The sequence below is a fragment of the Miniopterus schreibersii genome, assembly GCF_964146895.1.
Source record: "Miniopterus schreibersii genome assembly, chromosome: 9".
Classification (NCBI taxonomy): domain Eukaryota; kingdom Metazoa; phylum Chordata; class Mammalia; order Chiroptera; family Miniopteridae; genus Miniopterus; species Miniopterus schreibersii.
The window spans coordinates 79,463,633-79,481,362 of NC_138118.1; the positions used below are offsets into that span (position 1 = coordinate 79,463,633).

A 17,730-nucleotide genomic window follows, 5' to 3' on the forward strand; every position below is an offset into this window, starting at 1 on the left:
AGAAAGAAAGAAAGAAGGAAGGAAGGAAGGAAGGGAGGGAGGGAGGGAGGGAGGGAGGGAGGGAGGGAGGGAGGGAGGGAGGGAGGAAGGAAGGAAGGAGAAAGAAAGAAAGAAAGAAAGAAGGAAGGAAGGAAGGAAGGAAGGAAGGAAGGAAGGAAGGAAGGAAGGAAGGAAGGAAGAAAGAAAGAAAGAAAGAAAGAAAGAAAGAAAGAAAGAAAGAAAGAAAGAAAGAAAGAAAGAAAGAAAGAAAAAGAAAGAAAGAAAGAAAGAGAGAGAAAGAAAGGTCTTGTGACCCCATTTTGGTGTTTGGACCGTTAAATCAATATTTCTTAAAATGTACAGTCGACCCTTAAGAAGAGAAAAAGCTGCCTAGCATCACTTATCTGCCATTGTTCCTGCAAGAGAAGCAATAAGAATCTCTCCAGATTGACAGGAACACATGCATTTGGTTCCAGTGATGACTTTTTCTAATAAAACAAATACCTAAGTAAGTAAATAAGCACAAATACCATACACGAGGAAGGGTTTTCAGTATGTGATGAAGTGAGAAAATTATAAAACAGAATGTCCACTGGGCTGCATGCTTTCAGATGCGTGATCTCGTCTGAGCCTCACAACTACCTCCTGAGGTGGGTGCTCCTGTTGTTTTTACAGATAAGGACACTGAGACCTAGGAAAGTTAAGTCACTTGCCCAGAATCACACAGCTTGAAAATAAGGATTTAAAACCAAGCCTGTTTGACTCCAGAGTCTGGCATTTTATTGCCTCTCTCTGGTTCTTGCTTCCACTCTGGCTTCTTGACTCGTCTCTTCCGTCTCTTTTCTCTCAGTTTCTTTATCAGAGTCTCTGTCTCTCTCCCCCATCACCCGCCTCCTGCTGCATATGTTCATCTATGCATAGCTTTCTGCACATTCTCTAAGGGTCCATGATTTAGAAACGTTTCATTGCCAGACAGATCTCCTAGTCCAGATTCCAAGGCCAAGCGGGGTGTCCGATATCCCAGCCCCCAGGCCATGGCCTGAGGTCACTGTACAGCTGCTGAGCATGTCGCAGACTCACAGGCTCCGCCTGGGCCTGGCTGTCTGTGCACTCGGTCACTGGGATTTGAAAACAGCGATTATTAATTTTAGGAGCAGTGTTTAGAAACAGTGCCCCTTAGATTTTGTTGACTAGTCTGTATAAACATGTGCTATCAGTGTAAATAATTTACATCAGAGATGTGCTTGGGTTCTTCTGTAGATACACTCTTTCTGCTCTAGAAGTTGTGAAGATCAGATTATCCAAGGAGCAGTTGCCCCTCTTTCTTTAGTTCAAATGCATAGATACGTACTGCTCTTTAGAAAATGTTTTTATTGATTTCAGTGACAGGAAGGGAGAGGGAGAAAGAGATAGAAACATCAATGAGAGAGAAACGTCCATCAGTTGCCTCCTGCAAGCCCCACCCCCACTGGGGATGGAGCCTACAACCCTGGCATGTGCCCTGACTGAGAATCGAACCTGTGAAGTCTGGGTGCATGAGATGATGCTCAACCACTGATCCACACAGGCCAGGCCATACTACTTCTAATGGCTAGCATTTTGAGTAAGGACTCTGTACAAAACACATGCTAAGTGGTTTACATACATTATCTTATTTAATGAAGGCTTCTAGGGATTAAGCAATGGCCCTATTGTCACTTACTAGGACATGGCAGAGCCAGCTCTCCAATACAGGTGGGCCTTACATTGGGGCATTAGCTCACAACCCTTCCGCTCTCAGTGACAAGCGCTGGCTATTCTCGAGAAAAGGCAAGATGGAAAAAGCTCAGCAAGGAACTCGGGATCCAGTAGCGAGTACTTTTATATCTAATAAGAAAGGGCAGAGTGCAACCTGATGTGACCCTCTCGGTCCAACAGATAAGGAGTAGTGATGATTTCTTAGAAGAGCAAACCTTTAATTTGCGTGTGATGTTTTTTAAGAGAGCTTAGAGAAAAGCGGAAACCACACTGCATACTCTGAGGTGGGCAGCCTTCCAAGCATCACAAGTACTTCTGTGAAAAGCAGAGCTAAGACCGAGGGGGAACAGGCCAGGAAGTCAGTGGCCGAGCGGGTTTAAAACTTGTTATGTGCATCTAGAGATAAAGGAGTAGGAAGGGCCAAGCTGAGATTAATGGCCACATGGCAGTCACCCCGACACTGGAGGAGAGGCTCTACCACGGGAACGGCACAGATGCCAAGAAGTCAAGAACTGAAAGCTGAGACCAGACGGCCCTTGAAGGCCAAGACCTTCCCTTGGTTTATTTAGTTTTGAAATAAATCATTTATTTAATAAACTGTCATTCTTAGGATACTATGTTCTATATTAATTTACGACAATTGTAGGGTTGAGAGAGAAAGCACAAAGTTTGTATACAAATCTCCCAAATTGTTTTCTTTAGATGTCTGACTGCGTGCGGGAGATCTTGAAATGTTGTTCTAACTCCAACTTTTTTTTCTTTTTTAATCCTCACTCAAGGATATTTTTTCCATTGCTTTTCAGAGAAAGAGCGAGAGAGAGAGAGACATCAATGTGAGAGAGACACATCGACTGGTTGTCTCCCGAACTTGTCCCTGACGGGAGCCGGGGATCGGCCTGTGACCCAGGTACGTGCCATTGACCCGGGACCCCTCAGCCCTCAGGTGGACACTCTAAACTCTGAGCCACACCAGTCAGGGCTCCAACTGGTTTTAAACGACTCCGAGCCCCAGTCAGATTGGCCATGGTATGGTCTTCCCACTGAAATGCTACTCTCTATTTTGACTTTAAAACATATTTGATCGTTTTGGAAGAATGCAGAGCTAGGGAGTTCAGTGGCTTGGTGGGAGAGTTGTAGGAACTTGACCCTCTTCAATATATGTTCATCAAAGACGGTATTTTTTCAATATGAGGACATTTATTTTGCTAACTCAGCTTCTGCCTGCAAGCATACCTCTTAGTCAGGGTGCTGTGCGGAACGGGAAAAAGCTATAAGAATTTCTCAGAAAAAAAAAAAAAAAGAAATTAGCTTGTACTCCATTTGCCCTTTAAGGGTTACTTAATAGATTGCATTTATCTTTCTCCAAAAAAAAAAAAATCTTGCTAGAACTTGCAACATCCTACCAGAAAGTGGTATGGAGCAGTCAGGCAGTGACAAGGAGAAGGGAAAAAACAGCGAGTCGTGACTTTGAAAAGTATTAACAGACATTCCAGCGCATTCCAAACACATAAAGGATAAACTTAGCAGGGAAAGGCATTCCATGGGATCTGCGTGAAAGGAACACTTTATGTTACTGCTCCACGTCGAGAAAGGGAGCAGAAACTGTAGGCCCAGATGAAGTGTTCGTGGAAGGTCCGCGAGAGGGAAGGGCAAATGGACACCAAATAGATACTTCTCCTAAGGACGTGCCTTGCAATTTGAGCATTTTTGAGTTTGCAGTGGAATTTTAAAGCCATCCAGAAACAACAGATGTTTGAACCCAAATGATCCAACTTTTGATGCCAAAATTAGGGCTCTGAAGAGGAACGTTAGAGCTGTAACACAAGAACGACATCAGTGCCTCTTCTCCGGGCAAATAGCTGAGAGAGATTTATTCCGTGGCTGGCTGACCTCTCCTTTTATCTGGGCCCATTTATATTCTAAGCGATAAAAATTTCTGTCAAAAGGAAATATTAATAACCAAGATGCGGGTCTCTTTTCTGGGTCTGACTTCAATCTCCCTCTTCCCCCTCCCCTTTGAGCACTCTATCTCTAAATTGAATTATGAGACCAGGAGGAGGGCCCCTCCGAACATGATTTATCCCCAGACTCTTACATATGAAAACTGGTAACAGGTCATGGTTGAACTTACACAGCACAGCATTAGCTAGCTCATTTAAAGGCTGTAATCAGCAAGCCAGATATTCCAAGCGAGCAAACAAGAGCCAGCCGATACCAACTCCCACCGACAATAAGTAAGCAGACGACTTTGCAAGCTCCTGTTTTTCCCAGATTGAGTAGGTAACAGATAAATGGCAAATCTCGGCTTTACTTGGTTTAAAGGCTACACCACGGTCGTTACCTCATTTTAAAACAAGGTTGTTGGTTTTTCCATCAACTTGTCAGATTACCTACCCACCCCAGCCCTGCCTCTTTCTTAAACAGGGGAATGCAACTTAGACATTGAAACACTTTATTCAGTTTTCAAAGAGACTTCTTGTACATCTTATTTATCAAATAAACTTTTCAACAAGGTAGCAAGGTTAACTGGATGTTAGCATTAAAATGTTTCTTATTTTGGCAAAGGAATACTGTAAAATAGGGCCTGTGAGGAGAAAGTGGCAGTACGGTCATGGTTTTTAGAAGGAAGCCAGGAACTGAGACTGTAACTGCATTTTAAAAATAGCATAGCACTATGATTATAATTTAGCTCTCCAGCACGTAAGCGTGGTATGAGCAGGAAATGGGAGTACATCTTCTGAGCCTGATAAGATTCTCTAATGTAAGACATATGCTCTGTTTCTGAGCTGAGGAGCTAGGCCCAGCCAGAAAGAAGAAAAGCATGTATGTTTATCCTTAACCCAAAGATCAAACTTACCAACCTCGGAAGATTTTCTGAATTGCTATTGAGTGATGAAGTCGAGAAATGCATAGCATAGATTCAAATGTGGGGAAAAGATACCTTTATTGGAAAAATTAAAATTTGAAATGCCTTCAAGAGGAAAATGAATTAAGTGAGCTACGCACCTCAAGCCTGTGTCATCTCAGGGCAGCCTCCACAAGGCAGAGCTGCTCCTGGGGGACATCAGTGCTAATCAAGGGGACATTCCTGACAAAAGAACAGCCATTGTCTATAAAAGGCCAATGTTGAATTCACTAAGGATCCTATGTTTGAGAACATTCTGCAATATCAATAATTATTCATAATTCTACTTATGACACCTAGAAATGTGATAAATTGCCCTCGAAGTTACCCTTATATTTTAAGAAGGAACTGATGGTTTATACATTTCCAGATTAGTGTTTAGCAAAAGTATGATAGGGCAACACGGCCCAGCAATGGACACATGACAGTATCACATCGCCTAATTTTACAGTTCACGTTAGGGACAGTGACGTCTGAAACAATAATACACCAAGAGCTATTGGTGATAAAAGTGAGCTAATATAATTGAAAGTCCTTTGTGAGATTTAAAGAACACTGTAAATTAGTGGTAAGTTTTTATGCTTAGTAGGTGCCAAGAACTCAATCATTAATTACCCTGCCTAATGTCACACAGCTAGCAAGCGGTCAAGCTAGCACCTGGGCCCAGCCAATCTGACTCTAGAGTGTGTGCTGTTCATCTTTATGCCGTGAACTGCATTACTGTTATTCATCCAAAACGGAACACGCCTCCAGTGCCCGATGACACGATGTTGTGTCGTCTGATGAACGCATACTATCAACCAAGCACTGAGAGGAAACCTGTAAATCCAGTAGCAGGCAAATTCTAAGGGAAAAAACAAATTATGCTACCTTGATCTATGTTCAACCTTTTCTTATTAATTTTTAATTTTTTTAAATTAAAGTTTTATTTTTCAATTAAATTTTTTTCTTTCTTAAAATTTTTATATGTTTAATATTTATACTGTAAGATTTTTTACCTTATTTTATTTAGGCCCTTTTTTGGAGAAGTGGTTAATTCCAGGGCTAGAGCAGGAAAAATATAAAGTGAGTCTGAAGTATCTTGCAATGCTGAAAAAGGAGGCTATGCTCCAAAACACAATGACAGCACGTGAAAATGAAATCAGCTCCAACCAGAAAGCGCTCCAGTGGCCAGGGCTGGAACAATTAGAGCAAGAAATAAATAACAGTAGCATTGGAGTATAACCCATATGAGTAAATATCCATGAATTATACTGATATCAACAAATATTTACTTGAATTAAAAAATAAGTGGAGGAGGAGAAACAATCCATTTTATATAAAAATTGTAATGAATAAATGTGAAAGAAATGAGGAAAATAGAAAACTGGAAACAGACCACAGGAATATTCATTGCGGGCAGGATGCATCAGTGGGTGCTAAAGTTAGTGGAATAGGAACAGGATATTTTCATAATCTCAAAGTGTCCTCCCCAAATATTCATTAATTATAAAGGTACAAGTAGTAACTTACTGTGGGGAAACCTGGCAAATAGCATCTTAACCAAGTGACGGGCGTTAACATCACTGGTAATAAGATAATAGTATTGTGAACGCCCAGATTATGAGGTCCTGACGAGGGCACATCACTGCTGTGTATTCTGGTCAAAATACATACACTCAATTTAATCATGAGAAAACAGTGGGTATAGCAAAACTGAAGCACATTCTACAAAAACTTGACCAGTAATTTCCAAAAGTGTCCAAGTTGTGCAAGGCAAAGAGAGACTAAGGAAGGGTTCATGTTGTCAGAGACAAAGGAGACCCGACAATTAGGTACGATGCAAGGCCCTAGATGGGAATATAGACAAGGATGTCAGGGAAAACAGGGTAACCCAAATAAAATGTGGAGATTAGTTAATAACAGTAATATACCAATGATAATTTGTTAGTTTTGATCCTTATATCACAGTCATGTTAAATATTAATGTTACTTAGGGGAAGCTGGGTCAAGAACTACCTGTTCTATCTTTGTAACTTTTCTATGAATCCAAAATTATTTCAAAATAAAAAGTTAAAAACAAAGGGCCCCAATCCTGCAGTTTCAAACAATTGTTTAAACAACCTATTCCAATATATCTCCTAACTCAGTCATTTGAATAACAGATTTCTCACATTGTTTTACAGAGGAGGAAACTGAGGCACAATGAAGTAAGTAAGTCAAAGTTACAGAACTAACAGGTGACCAACCCAGGATCCATCCTGAGGCAGGTAGATGCAGAATCTGTCTTAACTCCTCCATCCTAAATCCCTCCTTTGCCCAATACTGCTATCGCCTGTGGCCTGCTGATAATGTGGGGATAGTGCTGAGGTCACTTTTCTATACTTGGGTGATGAGATCTGCTGTCCATAGAAAGGATGATGGATCGGTACAGCTCCTAGGTCAAGAAGGTGTGAGATGTTACGTCAAGGGAGGGGAGAATTGCTAGAAATGTTCTTGGTTAAGGAGGAGGGATGGAAAATTTTTAAAAAGATTTAAAAGAAAAGAAGAAAGGAAAAAAAAACACAAAAACCAACATGAAGGTGTAAGGTGGCAAAGAAAACACACTACAGAACATTCTTACTAGAAGCCGGAAATGCAGCCTTCCCTGGAAGTCTCTTGGGATGGTTAACAGCAGTTTCTTAGGCGTATGTTACTATGTCTAGATAGAAACCAACCTGTTAAGAATTGCATTTGCGAATAATATTCAATATTTGGGTATAAGATCTAACATGGGGTGCATGACAAGCATCCCTGAGCTGAAATAATATCTACCTTACAAAATTATTATACAGAAATCAATAGCTTTTATATACATGAAAAAATGCTTAGGAAATATAATGGAAGAAAATCTACTGACAATAAGCAATATATATATATATATATATATATATATAAAATACTTCATCCTCATTTATAATAAATGTTATTAGAAACATGCTGAGATACCAATTTTCTCCCATCAGACAGGCAAAAATCCAAAAGTTTTACAACACACTTTGTAGGCAATGCTGTCAGGAAATGGGGACTCTCATACATACAGTATAAACTGACACAGTCCTGATGGAAGGCAACTTGGCAACGGTGTCGAAATTACAAATGCCTTTCCCCTTTAGCCTGCCAATGCCACTTCTGGGAACTTATCTTCTCTACCTGTGATACGTGAGGTGACTGACGCAACACTGCAGAGGCTACATGGGAGGGGCACTGTTACTGAAGCATTGTTGGTAATAGGAAACGACTAGAAAAAAATCAAGCATTCATCCAAAGACTTCTTTGTGGAAAATATATTTGTACAAAAATTAATCATATATCTTGATTGAGGGACATTTTACAAAATACCTGACCAGTACTCCTTAAAACTGTCAAGGTCAACAAAACCAAAGTCTAAGAAACCGCCACAGCCAAGAGGAGCCTAACATGATGACTAATGTAGTATGATTCCGGAACAGAAAACAGTAAAACTAAAGCAATCCGAACAAAGTATAGACCTTAGTTAAGAATAATGTATCAGTATTGGTTCAATAATTGTAACAAGTGTACCATGCTAAAGTAAAATGTTAATAACAGGGGGAAAACAGGTATATTGGAATTTTCTGTACTATCTTCACAATATTTTAAAAGATCTAAAACAGTTCTTAAGAAATAAGTTATTAATAAAAATAAATTACAGTATAGCCACATAATGGAATAATTCTATGCACTGTTCAGGAAAGAATAAGGAAGCTCTCTGAACTGATAAGGAAAGATCTGCAAGGCTATTAAGTGAAAAAAGCGGTCATATAAGAGCTTGTATTTGCCTAAAGAAACCTGCATATTTAAGAGGGGCAGGATAATTTGAAATGGGAAGGTATTCATCTAAAAAACAGAACCCTAGTGATCTGAAGAGTTAGATTCATTTTGCCTTTATTTCAGAGAACTGTTAGAAACACAATTCAAAAGGAAAGGCTTTGACTCTATGAGCTTCACGATGACATTATCTTCAAATCAGGCCCACCTCCTACCAACCTAAAAGCTTAGGGTTGAATTTAGATTTCTCAGGCTCTTCTGAGTTCCATCCATACCAGAAAACAAGGAGGAGGGGAGAGGAGAGAAGCTGGTCTGCAGCCCATGACCTCCCCATCCTTGTGAGGAAAGAGGTGGGGAAGAACCCAAGAAAGTTGCTTGGACCACGTGAGCTGGGAATTCATTCTTCTATCCAGGTTACCCCAAATATGGTCTGGTAGAGAGTGCAGAAGCTCTGAGTGGGCATGTCATCTCACCCGTGGGTGAGGTGGGGCCAAAGAAAGGCCAGAGTAGGGTCCTCAAAAGTTTCCAGCCCAGGAGGAGGGCCTTTCTCCTCTGGTCTAAGGGTGAATGTGCTTCAGCTGCTCCTTAGTGATCAAACGTCAGGTGAGGGAATGGAGAGTGAGCCCTTCATTCTTCTGGGTCCTTTGGAATAACACTTTGGAACGGAGACCTTTTCAGTGATGATATTGACAAACAGAGAAAAATCCACAGGTGGAATGACTTGTCTTGGGCTTCACGCACCACTGGAATTTTCTGAAATTCAAGACCGTATGTAACATAAAGTGGAATTGGTTGGTTTTTATTCTTTTTATTTTTCCCATGTGATTTTTTCCATAGCATGTGATTCCAAAGACAACCCCTAGAGAGCTGGAAGGGTGGTAGGGAGAATGGAAGACTCACTCTTCAGTTGCTACCAGTCTTAACTGTTGGATTTTGATTTTGTCGTGTAACTACATTGCATTTACACTGAAACAACAACCCAAAAAAGGAAAGACCTTCTAATACTCCCTTAAGCATATACAGAAGTTTAAATGTTGAGTTTGACTGTCGGATCTTTTGGTCCCAGATGAAACACTGCCAACAAACAGATTAGGTAATGTGATCAATACAGAAACTCTATTTTCTCTTAATGCCAGTACTCACATTTGAAGCAAGCTGTCAGTAGCAACAGCTTTGCCTGAGTTGCCTGGTTTAGCAGATGTCTTTGTTAGGAATGTGACAATTATCACCATTATTTATTCCACTGAATATAAAGCGGTACAGAGGGAAGCCAAATCCTCATCAATAGTGCACGTGGGTAATTATGTCATGCTATCTCTCACATGCTTTATTCTCTGATACTCGCTCTCAAAATTATCCTAAAAAGACATATCTGACTGACTTAAAATTGAATGCAGTTCAAAGTTAGTATCAGCTGTCACACAATACTATGTAGGCTACATAGGAAGAAGTGTGCTGTTTTTCCCAGTCCCTTTACTTGCTGTATGATATTAGGTAACATTTACTGAGCACTTAGTCTGTACCAAATAATGAGTAAGCATTTTACATACATTTTCTCTTAATTAAAATCAGAAACACTGTGATATTTGCATATATTCTTTCACTTGCCCTGTGCCTTCCTCTTAACATATTATTTTTTGTATTAGCCAATGACTTATTTTGATATGATATCGTAAATTTTTTGCACTGAATAATTCCTGCTATAGAAGTTCTGTTATGGATGGAAAACTTATATTGCAGTAAAGACCAAATGATTAAGGAGAACTGAAAATCTTGCTCCCCAAAACAACCTAAACTTTATTCTTAACTCTATCAATCAAATCAAAGCAACTCTTGATATAAAATCCAACAATTCAGTAAACAATAAAACACTACTATGGGGATGCTTTACATTCATTGGGCACAAAAATGAATTCAACTCTGTCCCTGTCTACTAAGTGATTGGTCTAATGGAGAAGAGAAACAATTGGATGCTGAGATAGATTGTCCTAAATTCCGTGTTCCCGATATCAACCAACTATTTAATAATGTGGGGAGCCTCTTGTTGCTACTTTGGTGATGAGGGGAGAGCATTTTGAAGGAGAATGATCTGAACCGAACAAAAGCTGGTCTGGAAGGAAGGGCACATTGACGGAGGCAATAGTTTAAGAAAAGGCACCAGAGTACAGGGCCTGTTTGGGGGGACGTGTCACAGACCAGGCTGCAGTTGAGTGGGAGATGATGCTAAAATGATGGATTTGGACCTACTCATGGAGGGTTTTGACTACAGAAGGCAATGGGCAGGAAAGGAAAGTCTTTGAGCTTCAAGTGATATGCCTAGATCTGAACCTTTGGAAGGTGACTCTAGCAGTAATGTTCAGAAAAGCCAACATTTAAGGTATTGGTGGGGAAAGGCAATTCAATAAGCCAAACCAGGGGAACAAGTTTTCTTTTAAATGCAAAAGCACTTATGTGAATAGCAAAGTTAGTTATTCTACTAAATGGAGGAAAAATCAAGAACAGGGAGACCAATAAGGAGGCTATGCAACGGCCCAGACAAGGAGAGTTAATGAGTTTTGAAGAAGGGTACTGACCAGATGATTGACTGGAGAGAGAGTGGTGGAAGGAGACCCCATTGGGTTGCTGAGCCAAGATAAAAAACACAGCAGTGAAAAGCGATGAGTTTAACTTAGGTCAGAGTTTAAGGTCAGCGTGGGACACTCAGCATACAGTTAGGAATAGGGCCTGACTAGGGAAAGACAGATGAGGGATAAAGGTACAGAGCTGGGAGCCACCCTCTAAAGGGGACAGCTAGGTAGGTTAAGCTGTAAGATAGGATGGGATTACCAACGGACTCTCAAGAGCTAACACAGGACTGAACACCGAGTCTTCAGAAATGTTACATTTAAAGGTCTGGTTTTAGGGGGGTAGCATGTAGGGATTTTGGACAGAAATGAAACAGAAGCTGTCCACGAGGCAGGAGCGCCGATAGGATGTAACACGGGCTCCAGTGGGGTTTCCAGTAAGAAGATGGTGGTGAATGTTTTCAAATTCTGCTGGAAACAGAAGTTTTTGGCATCAGGACTTACCATAGGCTGACACGCAAGCTGGTTCATTCAGTAAATACATATTGAGCCATGTGCTTAACGTGAAACTGATTCAGTGAGCATGATATGGTAGATTCCTCTCAAGTAACACTTTAATTAACATTAATGCCTTCCCACTGTCAGAGGGTACAACTTAGCACCTGATGAGCTAGCTTGTAGTAAAGTAGAAAACTGGTTACTCAGAAAGCTAAATCCAGTACCATCACCATGTACTTAAATTAATGGTTGGACCAGTAACAGTTATTCCCAAGAGGTTGCCCGTATTCAATGTGAAATTAATGACTGCCCAACGTTTGCCTTAGAGTATAAAGGTTCACACTCGGAGACTCTCTCTACAGTCAACGAATCCAGACCTGCAGCCTCTCTCGCCCTGTCACCCTCTGCATTTACATTACACTATCCTGGGGTTGGCACCTCTGGAGCCATCGAATGCAGTGGCCACAGCACACTGGACTCACTGGTCCTTTGTAACCCAGATGGAGACAGTCACAATTTTCTAAAGTTCTGAACGTAAATAAGTTGTTTATCCAAGGACAAGTACAGTGACTCTATTATATACACTCAACAGGAGACCGCACAGGGTTTGGGATGTGGTCATCACCCAACTCAAAGGGGGATTGTTAGTCAGATGTTGGGAAATATATGTAAATGGGCCCTGGGAGGACATGCCCTCCCCGAGTCCTCCCAGAGAATGCTGACCCAGTCCTAAGGCAGTTATTTACACATGCTTTTCAAACAATTTTAAAAGCAAACTCAGAAGCCCTACTTTGCATCACATAGGTTGGTCCAGTACAGGCAAAACGCTGATTATTGATGACACAGTGCAATGGGTATGAAATTTATTATACTATTCTCTCTACTTTGCATATGTTTGAAAATTTTCATAATAAAAAAACAGGGAAGGAAAAGGAGATGCCCCTTTATTGTGATGGGAGAGCTGGGGCTAGTAAGAGCCCCTCCTTGCTTTGCTCTCCTGGTAACATACTCGGTAACCTATGCAAACTTGCTCAGCTGAGTTCCCTTTCTCCACAACAAATTAGAATGTACTGACACTAATACATGGATGGTATGACACCATAATTATTCCACATGTCCCTTTGTGCTACCTAAAACTCTTCCACGTGCTATCACTTCATTTATTTCTGAGGAATTTCTGTACCCACAGGCATTCTCCCAAATAGTTGCCCTCCCCAAGAAAAACTCCACACCAAAAGAAAACAGGTTTTAATCATTCATGAGCCAATCTTTATTGAACAAATAGTATGTGCTAATAGCTTTGTAAGGCAAAAACTAACACCCAGCGGAAAGCCTTCATTTGCTCAATAGACATTTATCAAGCACCCAGGAGCTGCAAAGTAGATGCTCAGGTCTCGGTTCCACAGCACGCAGGGAACTTCTGCGTGGAAGCAAAAGCAGGTGAGGAATAGGGAGGGGCCCTTGCAGTGGGGGAAGGGGAGCTTTTAAAATGAGCAGATCCTTAGGCTCCACACACAGAGCGGTTTGGGTCTGGTGTGGTCCCAGGAAGGGCTGAGAACCATGGTCTAAATCACCGAGTCTAAGGGACCAGCGCTAACTCCAGTCTGACTGAAGCTGGCATGGCCATCTATGGAATGCAGTTAGTGGGTGAAAGGCAGGCAGGATACGTGTTTGAAGCTGCATCCTGATGGCGGAAAGGATATGAAAACGGCCCAAGAGGAAGGATTCAGCAGGATTTGGGCAAGCGGTCAGGATTCAGAGCTGACTGGGCTTAGGTTCAAGGCTGGGCTCTGGTCCTGGTGGAGCTCTCAGCGAGGACCTAGAAAGGGCTGTGTGATATTTGGGTTCCTTTTGTGTAGCAGGCACTGTGCAGAGCTCTTCATTACGTAATCTCATTTCGTCCTCTTGACAGCCCTAGGAGGTTGGGTGGTCTGCCCGAGGCCAGACGGCCAGGAAGCGGAGGAGTCACAGTTAGCCTGACTGCAGAGCTTGCACTCCTTTGGCCCCTCCACGGTGCCCGCAGGGCTGGGGCACAGGCTTGTCAGGCTCACCTGGCTCACCCAGGGGTGTAGCTAGGAAGGCCTCTTGAGTACAAGGGGCTCTGCTCACATGAGGCAGCAGGCAGCTACTTCCACACTCCACCCTCTAGTGAGTGAAAACACTCCCAGTGACTCCTGACCACAGGGTCTTCATGAATCCCAGCAGCGTGTCCCAGGAAACAGTGATGATGCCAGGTTTTCCTTTGTGCCCCCAGCCTCCCCAATGTTCCCTGCTTCTTCCCGTCCCTGAGGTGGTGCCAACTGTCGTGCTGGTCACCTCCATCCACATCATGTGATACGTGTGTGATGGCGGGTGAAAGCACTGTGCTTCAGGGACCTACTGCTTTGGAAGGAATGCAGACGCTTAGAGGAATGAACTGGTGTCAGGGGCAGGAGCTGGGAAGGATTTGGAGGACATGTTGAATTCCCAGAAACCAACCTTGAAGACAGGCTACAGCCCTTCAAACAGGTCCTGCTGCTCTCTGCAGGGAAACAATAAAGTATCAGGCGTGGATGAGCAAGAGTCCTGCTGCTTGAGATTCCCCTGAAGTGCTTTTCATACCATGGTACCAGCCTGTCTGCACAAAGTCCTGGTTTCACAGGGAACAATGTGTATGTGTGTGCTCCACAAAGACGGTAATCAGGGGCGCCGGCCATCAAAGCATTTTTCTCTCGATAACCGAAGTTACAGACCCAGACACTGGCGTGTTAGTACTCCAAAGACCAGTACTGCCCTGCCTTACAATAAACAGAGGAAACAAGAGTGACTCCCTGCCCACAACCAGCATTCAATGAGAGCTCAAGATCATGGAACTTCCCTCTGTTTATCAAAGTTACTTATAAGTTCAAAATTATTCTGGCAAATACTTTCGATTAGTGGCTGTGAAATATATAATCAATCGATCGATCGACATAGATAGATGATAGATAGGTAGATAGATATAGACTTAGACTTAGAGGTGAGGGAATACAGTAATGACCTGTAAATGTGACTCTAAGATAATGTTAAACTGGACAATTTTCTGTATCCTGTATGCACAGTAATTTCAAAAGGCAGAGTGATAAAATAGACCAAAGACTAGGCTTTGTTGCTTATTAACTGTGTAACTTTTGCAAATTACTTGACTTCTCTAAGCCCTGTTTTCTGCCATAATAAAATAAAAACAGTAAAACTTGCCTAGAGAAATTTTTTTGAGGATTGGGTGTAATATATATAAAGTGCCTGCCTAACAATAACAAATTATTTGTTGAATGGATAAATAGTAGATGCTCAATACAGTTTTTATTTATTACAATATTTGTCAAACTTTATAGGCTTTAAACCTGTCTACCCCATGTTCTTCGGGAAATAACTTAAAAATTAATGATTTTTCAGTTATTAAACCAAACACATCTGTTGCAAAAATTCAAATTATATAAGTATACAAATAAAAAGTGTAAGGCCCTACGACAAAGCCCATACCTTAGATGTAACCAGTGTTAACAGTTTGATATATATCCTTTCAGACCTTTGTCCAGGCCTATACAAATACAAAATTTCCAAACCTGAGTTTGTACTATACAATGTGCTCTTATGTAAGTTTTTGGCATAGTATCTTGGACATCTTTCCAGGCCTGGTATTCTATTTGTATGGTTAGATTATAATTTATAATATAAATCTCCTGTTAATGTACAATTAGGCTTTTTGCTGTTTCAAGTGGTGCTGCAATGAACATCCTTATGTAAATATCATTTTGGCATATGTGCTAGTTATTTTTCTAGGATAAATTTAGGAACAGCCAACTCAAAGGGTATATATATATATAGAACTAGACTCTGCCAACTTGCAGGTTATGTATAATGGACTGAACTGCGTTCCCTCAAACTTCGTATGTTGAAGCCCTAACCCCCAGTACTTCAGAATGTGGCTATATTTAGAGATAAGGCAATTAAAGGGGTGATTAAGTTAAAATGACGCCATTAGGGTGGGGCCCTAATCCAATCTGATTGGTGTCCTCATGAGAGGAAGAAATTTGGACACACACAAAGACACCAGAAAGGGAAAAAAAGACACCAGGGATGCACACACATAGGAAAGACCACGTGAGGACACAGAGAGAAGAGAGTCACCTGCAAAGAGAGAGATTTCAGGAGAAACCAAACCTGCTGACACCTTTATCTTCGACTTTGAGCCTCAGAACAGTGAGGAAACAAATCTTTGTTGTTTAAGCCACCAGACTGTGGTTATTTTGTTATGGGAGCCCTAGCAAACTAATACAGAAAGGTGTCCTTTGAGTTGAGGTCCGCGTGGTATTCTGGTTACTTGCTCCCTACTTACTTGATCCCTTGCTCTCTCTGTCCCCGTCTTTACCTTCCTTACCCTCCTTCCTCATTGCAGTTTATTTAATAAGGACTGTTTACTGTGAACATTGGGGAATCTCAAGAATCTTTGGATGTTTGTGAACTTGCTTTTCATGTATCTCATTCTGGCACAGCATTTAGATTAGCAGGAAGAAGCTATTAAGGTATTTACCCACTGAAGTAGCCTCTATTTTTATTACATGAACTATGAAACAGTGAGAAGAAAATCTTTCCCACATAATTTCTCTGACATTTCTTGCACTGATTAACAGGGCCAATAGCTCACCTTTGTAGATTACTTTAAACGCGTTAGATAAATCTTTAGGTTAAGATAATTAAATCACTCTAATCGACCTAGTGGCTAGCTTGAGTTAATGCACCCCTTGAAGCTGTGTTTTACCACAATCTCTCTTCCTGAGCACCCCTGTCCCTCAGCCTTCGTATGTGTCTGTGCTTCTGTGAGAAAGATGCAGAAATGAAACTTGAAATTACGTGGAATGACAATCTCCACTCTGCTCCACGTCCATCCTCAGTAACATTCACATGTTTGACATTCTTTGGATTTCCTGAAGAGTGACTCACCCAGAATTACAGCCACAGGAGCTGGAATAATTGGTCTCAAGGTCTCCTAACATTTCTCTCTCCCCTCAGCCATTCCTTTTACTTGTAACGTGAAGCACTGCTTTGCTGGAGGTGGCTGCATGTTGGTGACAGATGGAAAGAAAGAGGGAGACTAACAGCCAGTGATTGAAAGAAGTTTTACTGTTGGAATCTCTTCTTTCTCTGTTTTCTTTCCAGAGTCCACTTTGGTTGCTTAAGCACCATAGGTCTGGGAAGGCTTCTGCTTACTTTTCCCCAACAGGCTAGTAGCTCTTGGGAAGCCAAGAGTCAGGCCTTCCTGTTACCTAGACCTGATCAGGAGGGTGGGAGAAGGGTAAGCAGCAGCTGGGCTGACACAGGAAAAGTAGGGTGGACCCACTCTCTCCCCCAACCCTGCCAATGGTGGTACCAGCTGAGCCTTTCAGGTGACTGTCAAGGTGATGCCAACCGCCCCCTCCCATGCCCCAAGCAAACGAGAAGTCTCAACGTGATGCTAAAGAAACAAAGAAATCTCTGCCTTTTGAAATCTGGGGGGAAATGTACAGGAAAGGGTTTTTCCCCTGACTTTTTTCCTCAATGTGTTTGGATGTATGTGTGTACAATGGAAGTTAGGAATAAATTAAGGAGTAAATATGAAGATAATATAATTATCTCTTCCTATTTGCAATATTCAAGTTCCACTTTTTTTTTCTTTTGCCCTTTTATTGGTGCTGCTTTTTCTACTCTAGTTTTCCAAGCTACGAATGAACCCTAAAAGCATATGCAATTATTTCCAAAAAAGATTTGGGTGCCTACTGTGTGCAAAGCATTATGCTAGGTTTGAACAAGATAAAAAGATAGTTAAAATTTAGCCCACCTTCAAGGTCTGCAGTCTCATAGCAAAGGTAGTTCATGGTCATGTTTGCTCACAAATTTGCAAAGCAGCTATATTTTTCAAGAGAAAACATTTTAATTGTCTAGTGCTCATTAACAGTATCTAAATGTCACTGACATTTAGCCCAAACCAAAAACATATTCTGAAATAACAAGCAATTAAATGAACACCTTGATTAGAAACAAGGATTTCAGGAGAGTTTGCTCACTTGTGGGCCATAAATTGTAGAAAGGAGAGTTACACCATGCCGTATGTGAACTATAGGGCTCTAAAGTAGTATGGTATCAGCTGTAACACATCTGCTTCATTTAGAGTTTGAATAGTTGGTATTGTGGCCTTATACATGACATAAAAAATTATATTTGAGAAAGATTCTGAATTTGGTA

General features: G+C 41.4%; 1 protein-coding gene across 13 annotated transcripts in view; it reads right to left on the reverse strand.

The window, feature by feature from the left end:
• LOC308561448 (uncharacterized protein) overlaps window positions 1–17,730 on the reverse strand; it is a 44,477-nt gene that overhangs the window by 21,884 nt on the left and 4,863 nt on the right. The window contains exon 3 of one of the 13 annotated variants that reach the window (XM_081146594.1): window positions 12,732–14,011. The exons of the other annotated variants lie outside the window; for them this stretch is intronic. Coding sequence (XP_081002720.1) covers window positions 13,981–14,011 — 31 coding nt within the window. The 3' untranslated portion in view covers window positions 12,732–13,980. Of the gene's footprint in view, window positions 1–12,731; window positions 14,012–17,730 lie in introns of those variants that run through there. 13 annotated transcript variants of the gene reach the window in all.